Source organism: Colossoma macropomum, unplaced genomic scaffold (genome assembly GCF_904425465.1).
Source record: "Colossoma macropomum unplaced genomic scaffold, Colossoma_macropomum, whole genome shotgun sequence".
NCBI lineage: Eukaryota > Metazoa > Chordata > Actinopteri > Characiformes > Serrasalmidae > Colossoma > Colossoma macropomum.
Genome location: NW_023494801.1, coordinates 29546519 through 29563360, shown reverse-complemented (window position 1 = coordinate 29563360; position 16842 = coordinate 29546519). Strand labels below are relative to the sequence as shown.

Sequence of the window (16842 nt, the reverse complement as noted above, 5' to 3'; positions counted from 1 at the left end):
CACAGACGAAGAAAGAGAACAACAGCGCCACTGACTGAGCTTCTGAGGGAACAGCGCCCTCTGCCGAAAGCGCAGAAAAATGGTTTAAACGTGCACCCACAAAAGTATCACAGGCTACAGGGTGAAACTTTAGGGTTTTTTTACTGTTACTTTAAATTTGGCATATATTCACCGAATAAAATCAAAGTTTTCTTATTGGCTAGCAGGGGTGTGCACACGAGGCTTCAGTTGGCCTCTTATTCGATTTTTCCTTTCCACTTAAACTGAGCAGCAGTTCGCTTATCTGTATAAAATACATTCCCGTAAACAAATTTAGCAGGTCAGAAGACAATTTAAGTACTCAGTTTCCCCTAGAAACGCAGGAGAACTTCTTAGTATATCCTGCATCTGTTCGTTAGGCTCTGTTCGTCTCTTTGCGATGCACTCAAAAACATAATGATAAATCCACAAAAGTGAGACTTAACTCAGAGTAAACAGTTCAGGTTCTGTCGCCAACGTAACCAATAAAATTAAACACAGAAAATCATTTAGTATCTAAATGTTATGTTAAATAATTGTTAAAAGCCTAAAATAGACATTTCCTTTCTCACAAATATATTAAAGAAGGAGCAAAACTATACATTTTTAGACACTCAAACAAGCAAAAACAACATTTGATTTGAGCACATATAGCTACACAATTGCATTCAACATTCTTTGTTCTGATAGTTTTCTGTAATAACGTCAGTTTTTGTGTAAAAGATGTTTGATAGTGGAATTTATTAGCCATGGTTATGTCTGAGACATCTGGTTCAGGTGGCTGATTTAGGAGCATTAAGCACATGTAGCTATGGGTGCCGTTTTTAAGCCACTACAACTGACCGGCGTGAGTGGTTAACCTAATGATAATATATTTTCGTCGTGTTGAAATTAATCACAGTTAGTAAACATAAATCGCTTTGTGAACGAAAAAAAACGTTATTGGCAGCGGTGGGATTCGAACCCACGCCCCCGAAGAGACTGGAGCCTTAATCCAGCGCCTTAGACCGCTCGGCCACGCTACCTCGAAAATCATTCTGAAAGTTCGGTTTATGACTCCTATCACCGTGACGGTTTGGATTTTCTGTTTATTTGCATCACTGACTTTATGTAGAATCCCATTGTAAAATATTCAGACCAAGACAAAACCAGTACAAGCATGTCTGTGACCTTATACGTATACATCTGGTCTCCTGAAATAGGGCACAATGTCCCCATCACAAAAGGTCTGCTATTCCTAGCTAGATATGGCTGACTCAATGTTAAGATCAAGCCCCTTAAAATAAAGCAGATGGTCTGGATGTTTATACTGTCACTGTTAAACCAATTGAAGCTAATTTTCCCCAGCTATGTGAGTACGAGTTTTACCAATGACTGTCTTTTCAACAAATATGTATTTTAGCAAAGTTAACGAAACAAAATTTATTCTCAGTCGTAACCAGTGAAAAACTTCAGAGTGAAAATGTGCAATCAGACCCAAAAATACATGGAAAAAAAGGGATTAAAAAGTAAAAACAACTGAACTGAAAAAACATCAACCATGTATTTACAAAAGGCCTGATAATCATGGAAATTTTGCATATGGTCCTAACAGGTCAGCATGTCTAGCATATTGGACAAAGTCAAGATATACAAAAAAAAAACAAAAAAAAAACAAAAACTTTTTGATAGGATTGATAAATGGGCTCATTTCAAATCAAGTGTACTGGAATAACTTATTACAAAGGTAAACCAACAAAGTGTCACTCAAGTCCTTATCGGATTGCAAATATTTTTTTATTGAAGATAAAATATATATTCAATCAATTAAAATGCCAAAATGCACCATCCACTCAAACCACAATCTTACTCTAAAAATATCTACAGAAAAAAAGAAAAAAACATCCAAAAAAAGAGGACAGACAAAGAAGACAGAATAATACATGGGCAATGCATAGGGGCGCATCGTGCACAAAAGACAGTGTACAACAGAAAAACTGCAGAAATCTGCTTTTCGGTTTTCTACATGAGGCATTAAAGCCTTAACTATACATCCAGACTCAACAAAATCTACTAATCCTGACTGAACCAATTTAAAATCAACTCATTTAGAATAATATAAACTTGAGTCTGACTGTAAGGTATAGGCTTAGAATTCCTGATATGGATCCCTGAACCAAGACTAGTTTGCTCACCATAAAACTACAAAGCTTGATTTGTACATTAGCAAGCCAACAGCAGCATGTGGCAAGCTAGGTCACTAAGCTACACATTCATGCTTTGTATCATAGTGTGTTTTAGAGCAGGAGAGCCAACTGTGGGTCAAGGGTTTTGAAGAGGGTCAGTGTGCAGGGGTGGGTTTTGGCTGGCTGACAGGGGGCAGGACTCTGCGGGAGTTGGCTTTCACCCAAGGATGCTCCATGACGTTCTTCAGAGACAGACGCATGGAGGGGCTATGCCTCAACAGCTTGGAGATCAAGTCCCGAGCACCCTCTGAGACCACCTTAGGAAACTGCAGATCCACCTGTAACACAGTTACACACAAATACCTGTATGTTACACATATACAAATCAAAACTTGTATGTAATCCCTTTACACACCAGATACAGTATATTCACGCAATTTATTAACTAAGACGAGCATGTATATAACCAACAATATCTTGCACACCAAACACTAGTTTGCAGACAATGAAAATGCAATATTTTATTCATTTTTTGCAAACTTTCACTCGTGACATGAAGTCACTGACCAATCACAGTCACTTCTGCTGTTGATATTGGGACAGCCAAGGTGACGAACTGACTATCAGCTACTTAAACTTCTTCACAAATGCTAAATGGATCATCTACAAAAGCAGCCAAACAGGACTCGATTTCAGGTACAAACATTGAATTGTATATGGAAACATTCAAAGTTTCAACTTCTAAATGAAACGATGAAGCACTTCTTTCACTTTTCCAAAACAGAAAAATAGTCCAGTTCTTCCGTTTGGTCGTTTTGTGGGGGGCAAAAAATCTGATCCTATTTACACTTAAACATTCAGGCTGTTTGTTTTATGCTTTGTCTCATGTGGAGCTTAATCTCAAATCAACTCTTGCGCATCCTAGATCCCAGCTGCCAGTGAAAGCACTTGCAAAGTTCTAACTCCTGAAATGAGCTGCAAAAACTCTACATTTTGCAAAGTAAAAACATCTTGTGCTACGCCATAGTTCACTTGTTTCATAAAAAGCAAAGGATACCTTTTTTTGCTAGATATTCTGCCTATTTTTTTCAGGGCAATAACACTGCAAAATTCCAAATTGTGTTGCATCTGGTGTGTATAGTTTTAATGGGAAACAAAGTGTGTCCGGATATTCATCACTATAGCAACTTATACTGCATGTCTAACCTGCTCTAGGGCAGGTTGTATCTTATACAGCTCTTAGATCAATCAGGGCTGATCTGCTGACCAATCAGGCACAGCCTCCTAATGAAAAGGGACCCTTCCAGTAGATTTTCGTTTCACTTTCTTTCCCCCACCTTTGTCAATGATGTTAAAATAAAAAATAAATAAAAAGAAAACATGTATGCATATCAAGGATATGAAGCAATTGTTAATCCAATAAGCACTAACAGTGTTGGTAGCGAAAGATTTACCTTTTACAGTTAGCAGTTAGTAATCACAGCTGGAGTATCTGAACCTAGTTAACAACTTTCTGTATTAACCTACCACTATGAAAAAATATTCCTGCTTGCATTTGTTAGGATTTCTCACTAAGTGTCAACTTCACAAAACCTTGGTACAATAATTGGAAGATGCTTCGTGACACAGGTCTCCATGTTGCATTTTTCAGTTTTCTCTTGCTCCAAAACACTGTTCAATTCTGAATACCATGTTACAGATTATGTGAATTAAGTCATACTATAAATAGCTATGTAATGTAGCATGGTACTTTTAGATGGTCAGATCAAGCAAAATCATTCAACTAAAAGAGCTCATTTTAAGACTTAGTTGTGTCAGTTGCATATAAAAAGTGGTATTGTGACACCTCTAGACTTAGAGACAATTCCGCTCTAACGGCAAGTCTATCCAGTCAATATCTAATTATAGTCCATTACCTAATATCATAACTGCAACCTGAAGCCTAATTATAAACCTACCCTAAACAAAACTGCAGCAACATAGACTCAACCGCATACCTTCACCTGATCTATTTATATATTAAATAATATTAGGGATGCATGACTGGAATCAGTAGATTTTTGCTCCAGGCAAGTAATTGGCAATCAAACAAAATATAGTATCTTGATTTTGGCCAGTCTGTGTTGCAATTTTATGACAAATTGTGAGCCAGGTAAGTGCACTTGCTGTATTGGACAGCTGCTGTTTCTACATCTATGCCAAAATATTAAGGCATAATTGTGCATGTCTCATTGTGTTAAATAGCCAGTTGCCACTTACTTTCAACACAGCACTTATTTAATTAATGTAATTTAAGTAGGTAATTCAAATTTTTATTTGTGAAACAGCAAATGATTTGGCCAATTTGGTCATCACAAAATCGATGTGAGCCATTTAACAACCCTGGGTTTGGTTAAGACAGTCTATTGTGATACTAAAATATTAATTTTGTCCTTCGTTCAGTGAAGAATAAATGTGCAAAAGACCCTCTTCACACATACCTTGGTAATGCGTTTGTATGTTTCTGAGTGGCTGGCTGTCTCAAATGGAGGGTTCCCCACTAGACACTCGTAGCACAGCACACCGACGCACCACAGATCCACCTTCTCATCGTGAGAATGGCCCTCAATCATCTCAGGTGGAAGGTAATCCAGAGTACCACACATGGTTCGGCGCCTAGAAACACACATATGCACATCAATACTAAAATCTGCTTCTGTGTTAGATACACTGCTGGACCACAGGCATCCGTAACAGCAGAACAAAAGCAAGGCCGTTAATAAGATTTATACCTTTATAATAAATCAGCAATGATTTAGTAATTCTCCTACCAGCCTCAATTAATGAAAAATACATCTAAAAATGTAAAATTACTTAATTAAAAACAATTAACAATCAATAATCAATGGTGACTGCTCTGCACATGAGCAATCAACAGTAACCAGTGGCAAACTTTTCAAAGTTGCCAAATGTATTAAAAATCAGGAGCCATTTTATAGATCCTAACACTGTAAAAAGTAACCATATGGGGAACAACATAACTATTTTGGCTGTCCAGATTCAACAGTGTAGATTAAGGACTAAAGCAGAATGAGAATTACTGGCTGCAGTTTACCTTAGTGAGGGTGCATGGACAGACCAGCCAAAGTCAGCAATCTTGAGCTCTCCTCTGAAACCTAGTAGCAAATTCTCTGGCTTTATGTCCCGATGGATCACCTTGTTCTCGTGGCAATACTGCAGTGCATCTGAAATTTCCTCCATGAACTGCAAAAACACACAGACAGAACTAATGCACACAGTCCAATACAGCAAAAACTTGCATCAGTTGCAACACCAAGGAGGAAAAGCCTTTTCCTAGCCAGTTCAAGTGAAGTGCTAGTTAGTTAACGGCAGGAACAGCAATTTATTTAAAAAAAAAAAATGAATAGAATGTCTTACCGTGGCTGTTCGCTGGTCACTGAAGCGTCCACAGCGCTGCAGCTCTTTGTACATCTCTCCACGTGCCGCATACTCCAGAATCAGAAATACACGCTTCGAGTCATGGAAGTAGTTATAAAACCGCAGGATATTTGGATGCCTGCACACAGACCAACACAACTGATCCAACTGGAGGCAGTAGAAGACGACAATAATAGTCTCAAATCAGTGTCACTGTGGTCTAATGTACAAGTTAGGGCCTGAGCAATATAAAGTTTTATCAATGAAACAAAAAAACAAAAAAACAAAAGAAAGCATAAAAGAAAAACAATAAACGGAAATGGCTAATTAACAGTAAGTATATTAAAAAACAGTTCATTGTCCACAACAGGCAATCATAAAGCACTTGAAGAGTCCACAGGGGATGACTAGATTATATTACATTTCTATTTCATATACTTTTAGACACACCTGAGGTGGGAGTGGATTTCTATTTCCCTCCTGAGCTGGTGCTCCACACCCTCTTTCTCCATCTGGGATTTGAAGAGCACTTTCAGAGCCACGATCACCTTCAGCTTCTTCTCTCGCGCCAGATACACATTCCCAAACTTTCCCTTACCCAGTGGCCTCCCAATATCAAAGTCCTTAAGACTAAACTTCCTACAGCAATAAAGAGAGAATGCAATTACAACATGTGGATATGCCAGGATAAATGTGTACATACAGTAATTTCATTCATAGCTAATATTCAAAACAGCTGCTTTGATTCTATTAATTCAAGTTGGTTTGCCAAACAAACAGAGATGGTGAAAGTGAACTTTGCATTTCATCAATGCACAACTGAAGTATACTAGATTGATTACTTACTTTGGTGAGCTGGATTTCACTGGGACTCTGCCTGGACCTAAGAAAGAAAAATGATGTGTTTCTCTCTTATTGAGCATCAATTTCTGTGTGGTAAAGAGCATCTATACTTTAAAAGTAAAGAAGGCAGGAAAATTGGTGTGCACTTACCCATACTTTCTGTTTCTGTACCAGGGTTCGTCTGTCCTCTGAGGGGTCCGACCACTGCAGTCTGTGAAAGATAGGTTCAGTAAGGTTATAACACAATCCTTCATTCAAATAAAACCTTGCAGGGTCTGTTGCATCTTTTTTTCCCTCTTTTTTAAATGGTGGACATGAAAACAAAGTCACTCAGAGCACTATAATGTGAAATGGTGCATTTTATTTACTATTCAAAACAAAGACCCTACAAATCAAAGTTTTTTTTATATGTGATGCTAACAGCAGCAAATTAATGGTAAATCTGAAAGAACACAGTCTTATTAGGAACTATTTTGCCTTTCAACATCCCGCATAGAAGTCTCTGTAACGAATGTCTTTTAAAAAATAGGTTTTAGACCAAAATTCTCTCAGAAACATGATACAAATAAAGTGTAAGGCATCTGGAAGCAAAGTTGTTTTCATTTTGTGCCATTACTTTGTGATGCAGCCTTTGGAGGCATTACATATCCAGTGGTTCCCATCACCACCATGGTGAACAATTCTGATTGGATAATTTTGAAAATCGAATCATTTAACATCAAACTCCTCAGAATGACTATTTGCATCTCAAAGGGGACTTCCACCAATATTTCAAAATTTCAGTACTTGAGATATAAACGGTCATTCAGAGTGGTTTGTTGCAGAGAAACTTGTGCAATCTGATTTCTTTACAATTTTAGTGAAAGGAACCAGGGGTTGTAATGTCTACAATGCATGTATAGCCATTTTATTTACTATCCAAAACAGCACCCTGCATGTACTCCTCCGCCTTGAATGGATTAAATTCATTAAAATACACTTCAGGCCAAAAATTCATCACAAAAATATCATGCAGCGCATTACTAAATACTTCATGTAATAACTTTCTGTGAAGGAGCTTTAAGGTTAGAGTTATTAAACTCTTCAGATGTCTGGTTCCTATTACCACCATTGTGAATAATCCTGACTAATTCCTTTAGAACTGAGCATTTCACATCGGACCACTCTGACTGACTTTGTTTATATTTCAATCGTTTAATTATGTAGAACTTTTGAATAAACCGATGGAGTCTGCCTTTTAAATTAAGTGGACACTGGCATTCCCTTTTAACTCCATTTGCAAAACAACACAGCTAAAGTTAACAACGCCAAATAAAGTTAGTTAGCTGAACTAACAACACTACTGTATATGCATACCTGGCTACATCATTCCCATCTTTACATTACACAGTAATAAATAACACAGGGAAACTAATCAGACACACACTAAACCCAAACTAAAGGGTTTTTAGGTGACATTAGGTCCATTTTTTGGCTCGTGTGTGTGGGGAGACAGGGCCTGTGTATTTGTTCTACCGCAAGGCATTTGTCTAACTCGGTATAAACCGCTTCAGATCATTTTCTTATAAAAGTCCTTAATCCGTTACCTGTGCGAGGAGGCTTTTGGGGTCGCGGTTCTCTTTGTTCTGAAAACAGCAAATAGCAAGCGTAACGTTAACGTTAGCTATTAGCATCTCAAAAATGCTTTCAAATCTCATCCTATGAAAAGACCCGAAGGTAATGTCTAACGTTACTTCTAGTGGTTAACAACAACAACAAAAACCACATTGTTCGGAAATTCTGGTCAATAAAGGCATACAAGTCAAATATCACCTCTACAAAACACTTATTTAGGGTTAAAATAGTGTTTATAGCTAGCTAACTATAGCATGTATCGTTGGCTTCTTTGGCTGCCTGGCTAACTAGCTAGCTAAGTTACTTACATCAACCTCATGCCTGCTTTAATAAACTCAGTCGAGACTACAAAGATTCTTCTTAAACTAAGATGCTTAATAAAATTAAATGAACTCACTTGCATATTTCCAATAATAGACAGACTGAAATCCGACAAAAACCCTGCAAATCTCTATCTAAAGCAGCGCTGCAGAGCTCAGCCCGTTGTTCCTTCCTCCATCAACCGCCAACAATTTAAAAACCAACCACCGACACTTTTGTTCTCCGATTGGCCCAGCCCGATTCTGCTGCTCTCTGATTGGCTGCGTCAGTTCGTGCTTCTTTTTGATTGGTTTACGCAGTTCACCCGTCACTCCGACCGGTTTAGTCAGTTCATGCTTCTAATTGGTTTCTTTTCGCGTTTCACTCTGGACCATATTGTCATTATTCTTCTGCTGCCCAGTGGTCACTCTCAGCGATTTACGTCATTTTTTTCAACAACAATAATAATAATAATGATTAGTTATTAGTTATTTCTAGTAGTAGTAGCAGTATGTTTATATACTATATAACATCAACAACAAACATATAATAATAAATTGATGATCTTATTCAGGATCTTGATAATCATTATGAAATAGTACTTTGTTTGTATTAGATTAATCAATCTTCACTTACAAATAAAATTGTACTGGAGAAAGTAGTGAAATTATTTTATTTATTTCCAAAAACAAAACAAAAACTCCTGGACACAAATGATTAAAACTTTACAATTTCATCATTAAAACATTACAAAGTTGTCTATATAACCACCTTGCCAACCGTTGGCCAATGCACTCCAATTGTGGAAAATATGCATTCAGAGAATTTAACAAAATTCATGATAATTCTTTCCAGAGGTCCCAACTGCCAACTGTATATCTCTTCAAACAATATCCCACTTTGGTTTGACAGGTTTTCAAAGCCAAACTCTGAAAACCTTCTGGTCATGTGTAATTCCTAATCCAATAACCCTGATGAGGTCTACATGAGGAACATGAACAATAGCAGGAAAAGGCAACATTCACATCGGTTTCTTCTTCAGACCAAGCACTGCAACAATCTGAACCAGCTCACAGAGTGCAGGAATCACACTGAGAGAGAGAGAGAGAGAGAGAGAGAGAGAGAGAGAGAGAGAGAGAGAGAGAGAGAGAGAGGTTTTAGGCCTTATATTACTAATACGTGTCTAGGTTTAAGAGCATTTGCTGTGCATTATATCACCATTTCAGTAACTGGGCTGCAGACATCATAACATCTGAAAGCTAATTTAGGGCTACTGCAAAGACGCAGATAACAGGGTTGTCATGTGTGGGCCACTGACCTGCAGAGGGCAAAAATTATCCAGTAGGTCCAGCATTCCCACTGTTGGAAGACAAAGAAGGACAGACTGACGGAGGCGCTGCAGTGAGCTGCCACAGCTGGAAAGGGGGTCAAGAAAACATGCCGGATATGTGCAGACATTACATTCCGTATGGAAACATGGGAGCTCAATGTAGATTTAGGCACATTGTGGAAAAAAAGGGGATCTTGCTGTGACATAAAATACTCAATGACTCAAAGCAGAATTTTTCAAATTTTCCTCATATTGATATTGTCGAGATGTAATTAATTTGATTCAGATTTGATTTGATTGAGGTTTGATGCTTGATGTGAAGTGGTTCATTGTAGAGAAACTTAACGACTTGGATTTCATGACAGCAGCAATGATAAGAACAGGGGTTGTGATGTCTGCAGTGCAAAAAAGTTTTCTTTGGCCACTATTTTGCCTTCCAATGCCCTACTTTTATATCTACACCATGAATTGATTTGAAAATATATGCAATCTAAAGAAAAACCTTCTCAAAACTATTGTAAAACGATGTCACAGGGATCAGCCCTTTTATGTAATAGCTTCCTGTGGTCCCTACCTTTTAGAGGTACTAAAATCTTCAGACGTCTGCTTCCTATCACCACCACTGTGAACAGTGTTGACTCTGTAAGATTCTCTAGGATGGAGCATTTTTCATCAAACCACTCTGAATGACTTTGTCTACATCTTAACAAATTAATTACATAGAAATTTTGAAAAATTCCCTTTTAATATCTCAAAGTAGTAACCTTTTGAGATTTCGCTAAAATAATGAGTTATTACATTTCAAGAAAGTAATTATGCCAGTATAATATGTTCTTATTATGAATTCCTATAATTATAATAATTATTTTGACACTGAAACGTTAATATTTTGAAAGAAGTTATATTTAACTAGTAAGTCATTATTACAAGATACCAAGTTACAAAACCTATTCTGAATGTGTGTTCACAATCAGACTGTTCATGACATGACATGCTGCACATGAGCTTAAAGTTACCAGGCCCAATGCCAAATATCTGCTAAAGGGGTAGAAAGTCCCTCAGCATTGGGCTGTGGAGCAGTAGCAGTGCATTCTCTGGTGGCACGCCAACTAATCTCTTTGAGATGAGTTGGAGTGGCATTTGTGATCTAGAACTAACCATCCAACATCAGTACCTGACTTCACCAATGCTCATCTGTCGGGATGCAATCAAATCCTCACAGTAATGTTCCAACACCTACTGTAAAGCCTTCCCAGTAAAGTATAATCTGTTACTGCAACAAACGTGCAGACTCCTTATTAGCTGATTTCGGAAGAAACTTTAGGCAGCCATCTACAAACTTTACATGCTGCATATTTCTGCACAGGCAGCAGCAGTAAGGATACACAAGAGTCCTTGGTTACTGTTGAACATAGAGACACCAGAGAAGAATCCAACCAGTTCGACAGCAAACAGGCCCAGAGTTACAGATAGAGCTATAACCAACCTGACAGACAGAACGAGAGAGAGAGATGTGGTAATATGTTTACTTAGAAAACAAGTATATATTACAAAATATAGATCAGTGTGTCCTTAATATTTGTGTAATTTTTTTACCGGGTGTCCTCAGATCTGTACTCTTCCTCAGTAAAGTCCAGAGGCAAGCAGGCCCTAACATTATTGTCCTGTAAAACATAACAGAAACACTGTGAACTGACAAGACTATAATTCACCACATTAAGGTTGCCTTTTAATGGAGCCGCTAAGATGACATGGTGATTATTTTTTAATAAGGCATGGCCACAAATTAATATATTGAGGCCGCCCATTACTAATAATGGGCTAATGTTTAGTACAATACAACTAATTATAAAGTTAATTTTTTTTATTTGTTCTTGAGAAAAGTCCTAAAAAAATGTCTATGTCAGATTCATGATGTGTTCTTAAACCGAATTGTTCGTTCCTTTGTGCTTGTGTGTGCGTAGACACTGTTCTTACCCAAGGAAAATCTCAAAAAAGAAAACATTGGTGAATGTCAGAATCTTTGTGCGACGTGTGTAAATTGGTTTTAAGAAGCAATTTCTTCTTAAGAACAAGTGGTGAATGAGGCTCTTTGGGGCCACAAATTACTATATTGAGGCCACAAATTACCATATTGAGGCCACAATTAACTAACTATATGCAGACCATAAATAAATATATTAAGGCCTGGAGCTATGAGAGACTTAACTTATGGCCTTAATATGGTATTTCGTGGCCACGTCTTATGAAAACATAATCACCACGTCACCTTAGGGGCTTAGTCACTCCGTAACAGGCATAAAAAAAGTTTTACCCGTGACCAGAAGATGGTGATGACAATGACAAGGTGTGCGGTGAGCGTGAGAAACCGAGCTGGTACAAGGCTGTTTATCACCGTCATCTCAAATCAATACCAGTCAATCCCGGTCTAAGAACCACCAATGGAGCAAACTGCCAACTAAATTACACTTCTTAACGTCGCCTAAGGTCATCTGCTCTGGCTTAGCGTCATCTGTGTCCTCATAAAGATAAGGCTTTTGTGTCGTACTTTGATATTCTGACTAGTTAAAGAATAAAGAAAGGTAACGTTAATCGACGTTCTGTTGGATGGATCTCCAGATTGCGTAGGCCGCTGTCCATTAGCTGTCTTAGCGCTCTAGGTAGAACACAAGTGCACACTATGTGCTAGTTAAGACTTCTAGGTCACAAGTATGCATTAGCTAAGCGTTCTAGGACAAAAGTGCGCACCAGCTCAGTGTTATTGTTAGAACACAAATGCACACTAGCTTAGCCTTCTAAAGTCCAATACATACCAGCTAGCTAAGCGTTCTAGGTGCATAATAAAGCGCACCCCATAGAGACGACTTTGATCATTCTCAGCTAGCTAGGTTAGCTAGGTTAGCTAACTTCGCTAACATCACAAAAGGGTTACGGCGACAGACTAACATCGCTACGTTAAAAGCTTCAGGTTTAGTTACGCTCACCACGCTGCTCTCTGAACTAGTTAGCTAGCTAACAAGCCCATCACAAAGTTTCTGCAAAATTGATCCCGCAATCAGGATTTTCATCAGAACATCCGGAGCGGCGGTAAAAGCGGAGCGCCTATTCGTTGCCACGGCAACCATTTCCTCACTGCACTTTCTGAACTCTAAGAGCGTCGTGTGGCTTACGCACCTCCACCCCTGCAGGACTGGATGACACGTGCAAATAGACGCCATTATGGTTTGATGCAAGCTCTTATCTTTTATTTTAAATTCTTTTTTCATATGGAAGCCCGTTTCCGCCAGTAGAGAAAATATAGCCATTTAGTAAGTCGTAATAATTAGAAAATAACCTTTACTTATGAGTATCTCATAATTATGACATAGCACCTCATATTTATCACTTGCTATCTCATTATAATGAGTTAACATTTCACAAGAAACTATCAGTGAGATACTTTGTTAAAATTCTGACTTATTTTGTTATAATAATCATAATAATGACTTAAAACGTGGTACCTCATAATTATGACATTGCATCTCATAGTAATGACTTAGCGTTTCATAATAATGACGATTTACTTCATAAACATAGTTTTGTATCTCATAATTATAATTTATTTTATCATTATTATGACTTAGGATATCATAATTATAACTTCAAGTCTGTTAACTTACTTTCTCATAATTATCACTTTTTTGAGATGCGTTGCTGCCATCAAGTCCTAAAGGAGATATTTTTCATGAAATGGTAAAATGTCTCACTTTCAACATCCAATATGTGTTCTGTATTCTATTGTGAATAAAATATGGGTCTATGAGATTTGCAAATTGTTGCATTCTGTTTTTATTTACATTTATTTACATTTTACACAGCTTTTTTTTGGAATTGTTGTTGTACCTCTAGAGTATATTCACTCAGTACTTTGCCTTTGACAATGGTTATGAGATTATTGGCAGGATAACCATGCCTATGTAATGACAGGTGCTTCTGTAATGAAATGATTTTAAATTAGCTTTCAGCTCGTCTTCTTTGTCCAGAATTGAGTGGGAGAAATGAAAAAGTATATATAAAACCATTCTTGGTTGTCTCTTTTACATTTCTCCCTTTTTGTCCAAGCACCGTCTTATTAAGTGCCTAGGCAGATGAGGCTGTTGTGTCAAAATGTCTATGATGGATTGCATACCTTGGTTTGACATTGGGATGAGACGACCAAATGTCCAGCCAAGTAAACTGAGACTACAGTTTCTACTAAACCCTCATACAGCATTGATATTGACAGTTATTCACCCTAATGTCCACATTATACACTCGCTTGATTGCAGTAATACAAGAACAATTCTCTCCTGTTTGAACTGACAAGAGATATAGTATACAATGCTCTATCTCTTTATTGGCAGAAATTTATGAACTTTTGCATGTAATGTGGTGATATGTTGTTCTCTAACAAGTGCTGTTGTATGCCCTTCAACTATACTATATATAACTACAGCCTCTAACTCTGGGTGATCTTTAAGTATTCCAATTAGTGGATGTTGTTCAGTTAATTCAATAACACGAGGAGGGATCATGCAATTTAGTCTTCTACCTAGAGCTTCTGTCCACAATGAATTGTCTTTTTGCAAAGAAATGTACCATATATCTTCTTCTACTCATTATTGCTCTCCATGACTGACTATATAAAATCTATAAAATCCATGTATTGTTTTTCTCTGTCTCTCTACAAGAAAAAAAAACATTAACTCACTTCAGTCTAGATCTGCCTTTACTTTTGTACTGTTTCTGCTTTACAGCAGGGAGCTTTTCTATGATATTCAGGGTTTAGTGATTTATTTTGTCTACCAGTACAGACTTGGTCAAACTTCTTTCCCACTCTACACTGTTAGAAATAAAGGTACTGTGCAGGTACTGAGATGTACCATTGAGGGTACCATCTCTGTGACAAGAGGGGTACTGCCCCAGTGACAGTTTTGTACCTTTATTTCTGAGAGTCTACTGTATATTTAGCAACTCAAACTCAAACTTTCAATTCTCTACACCTTCTACTGCACTCATCAATGTCAAGATGTCCCACTGGCTCAGTTCTTAATCTTATCCCCAGATCTGTTGAATCTAGTGTGGCCTCAGAGGTCACCTGTGCAGTAAGCAAAACCGTCAGTACCAGATTTAACAATTTCTCCATCCAAATCTGTTTTATTCTCTCTTGTAATCTGTGATAAGGAAAAAGATCATTTCTGCATCTTCCAAATTATCCCACTTAATTAATGACCACAATTTCTCATTAATTAGTTCATTTGATTGCCAAAGTTTTTTCTCTCCAAATCTTTTTAAGTTCACTCAAGCCAGAAATGTGTATGAATTCCCTAAGTCTCTCTTAATAATCTATCCCCCATTTGTTTAGTTCATAAATTTAATCTCAGTTGGTTCCAGTCTACTCTGTACAGATTGATTTAAGGGATTATTAATATATTTAGTCAGCTATGGTTCATCACAGTAAATTTACGTTTCCCCGTTCCAATACTTTTACTCTCCCTCTACTTTTACTCACTAATCCAGTCATCCACTAGTTTCTCCACCAACCAGTTTTACAATAAATGCACCTAACAGAGACTACTGGCATCGCTAGTTGTTCATCTGTAATGTTATTTTTTGGTGTTACCTGCATGAAATAAGTATAACCCTCTGTATCTTGCTCTTCGGTCGAACAATATTATTTTTACAGCCTTAAGTGATACCAAAGACAATAGTTTATAGCTCACAAGATGCAACAATGGTTCTTTACTTACCATCTGTCTCTATAAGATTTGACTATTCCTATTTTTTCTATATCCCAACAGGTTGTGTTGTCCAAATGATATTATGCTCAATGTTAAACTGAACCAAACTGCACCAGGAATAATCAAATGGTGCCTTCGGATTATAGTAGTATAATATTCTACAAACCAGGCTGCATGTACATTGCTTTTGTAACTCTTATTCCTAATAGGGTATGATAATATTTCTTATAATATTTCAATAAACTTATTGTTATTATAGGTTAACCTGAATGTTCTTATTATTATTGCGATTGTAATAAAGCTTCTAAATCTTAATTATAATTAGTACAAAATTTCTTCCCCTTATTCTTATCACGGACAACATGAAATCATGCTCATTCATACATTTTAGGCCTTTTCACTCATTTAATTCTGTCCCTCACTGTGAGTACTCTCAGGCTTCTAAAGGGTCATCTATGTGGCTCATACGTGCATTGGCACCTTAAATCACTTGTGCAGCTTACACTTTGAATCTTGTAATTGGGGTTGTTCTCATCCGGGCTCCAAGACTGTGCTCGTTCAGGCTAGGGGCGCTGTACTCGGCCAGACTGCTACTACGAATGGCAGTGACACAAAGCTTCACCAAAGGCAGACACCCTGGCTTACCAGAGGCAGTCACCTTGTACCTCGGCTGTGATGGTCCCCCAGGTCCTCAGCAAATCTCTTGGGTTTTGGCACCAATTTCATGATGACAATAGTAGATAATTCACTCGCATCCTCCAAAGCCACGTCCTTCAGCAAGCTTGACTTTGACTTTGACTTTTTTGAAGTTCTTTTTGAATACTCTTTCGACACACTCACAAAAAATTCAAATTCATCCCTTCTGGGGTCCAAAGAACAACTGACGTTACAAAATCTTTACATTTTTATTTCATTTATTAAAGGAACAAATTTATCCAACATGTGAATCGCCCAGTAGAAAGGGTAATTGCCCCTGTATTTATTCAAGCCACAAATTAATCAAGTTTAATTGATAAAGCAGGGTAGTATTACATTGGCTACCCCCCTAATATTAAGGCTTACAGTGTCTCACCACAATTGTACTTTTCAGGTGTGGTGTGCAACATGGCACATGAGAAATTTCTCCACAGTGTCCACAAACGTGACAGTGCTTACTTATAATGGGAGCTTGTGTGAACTGAAGCATGGTCCAGCAGTTAGCTAGCTATCTATATGTTACATAACATTAGTGCTGAGCATTTGAATATTGGATACGATATGCATGTGATCTACCTGTCATTAGCCCCATGAATTCATGAAAGCCTGAATTCTCCAATGTTAGCTGCAAAATATAATTATAAATCTAAAATGACCATTAGACAGTTTGTTCTTCATTTTTCACTGCATTTTGCATTTA

The 16842-nt window shown here is 37.5% G+C and overlaps 2 protein-coding genes and 1 non-coding gene across 4 annotated transcripts; all 3 read right to left on the bottom strand.

Moving 5' to 3' along the window:
* Positions 1-961: 961 nt before the first annotated feature.
* Positions 962-1043, bottom strand: trnal-aag. The gene has a single exon. It is a non-coding gene; the product is annotated as a tRNA-Leu (tRNA).
* Positions 1044-1754: 711 nt separating this feature from the next.
* Positions 1755-8597, bottom strand: aurkb (aurora kinase B). 2 transcript variants are annotated; one of them, XM_036590434.1, is made up of 9 exons: positions 8455-8595; positions 8030-8068; positions 6594-6654; positions 6447-6483; positions 6051-6239; positions 5601-5739; positions 5278-5426; positions 4664-4838; positions 1758-2521 (listed from the first exon to the last, which is right to left on the bottom strand). In XM_036590434.1, the coding sequence occupies exons 1-9, from the start codon at positions 8458-8460 to the stop codon at positions 2339-2341; spliced, it is 978 nt and encodes a 325-aa protein (XP_036446327.1). In that variant the 5' UTR covers positions 8461-8595; the 3' UTR covers positions 1758-2338. The 2 variants fall into 2 exon arrangements, with proteins under 2 accessions (XP_036446328.1, XP_036446327.1); XM_036590435.1 differs by lacking the exon at positions 8030-8068 and having other exon boundaries at positions 1755-2521; positions 8455-8597.
* A 529-nt stretch (positions 8598-9126) lies between these two features.
* Positions 9127-12801, bottom strand: tmem107 (transmembrane protein 107). Its single transcript, XM_036590436.1, has 5 exons — positions 12002-12801; positions 11284-11351; positions 11073-11173; positions 9676-9772; positions 9127-9448 (listed from the first exon to the last, which is right to left on the bottom strand). Exons 1-5 carry the CDS (start codon positions 12086-12088, stop codon positions 9379-9381), a joined length of 423 nt encoding a protein of 140 aa, XP_036446329.1. The 5' UTR covers positions 12089-12801; the 3' UTR covers positions 9127-9378.
* Between the last annotated feature and the right edge of the window lie 4041 nt (positions 12802-16842).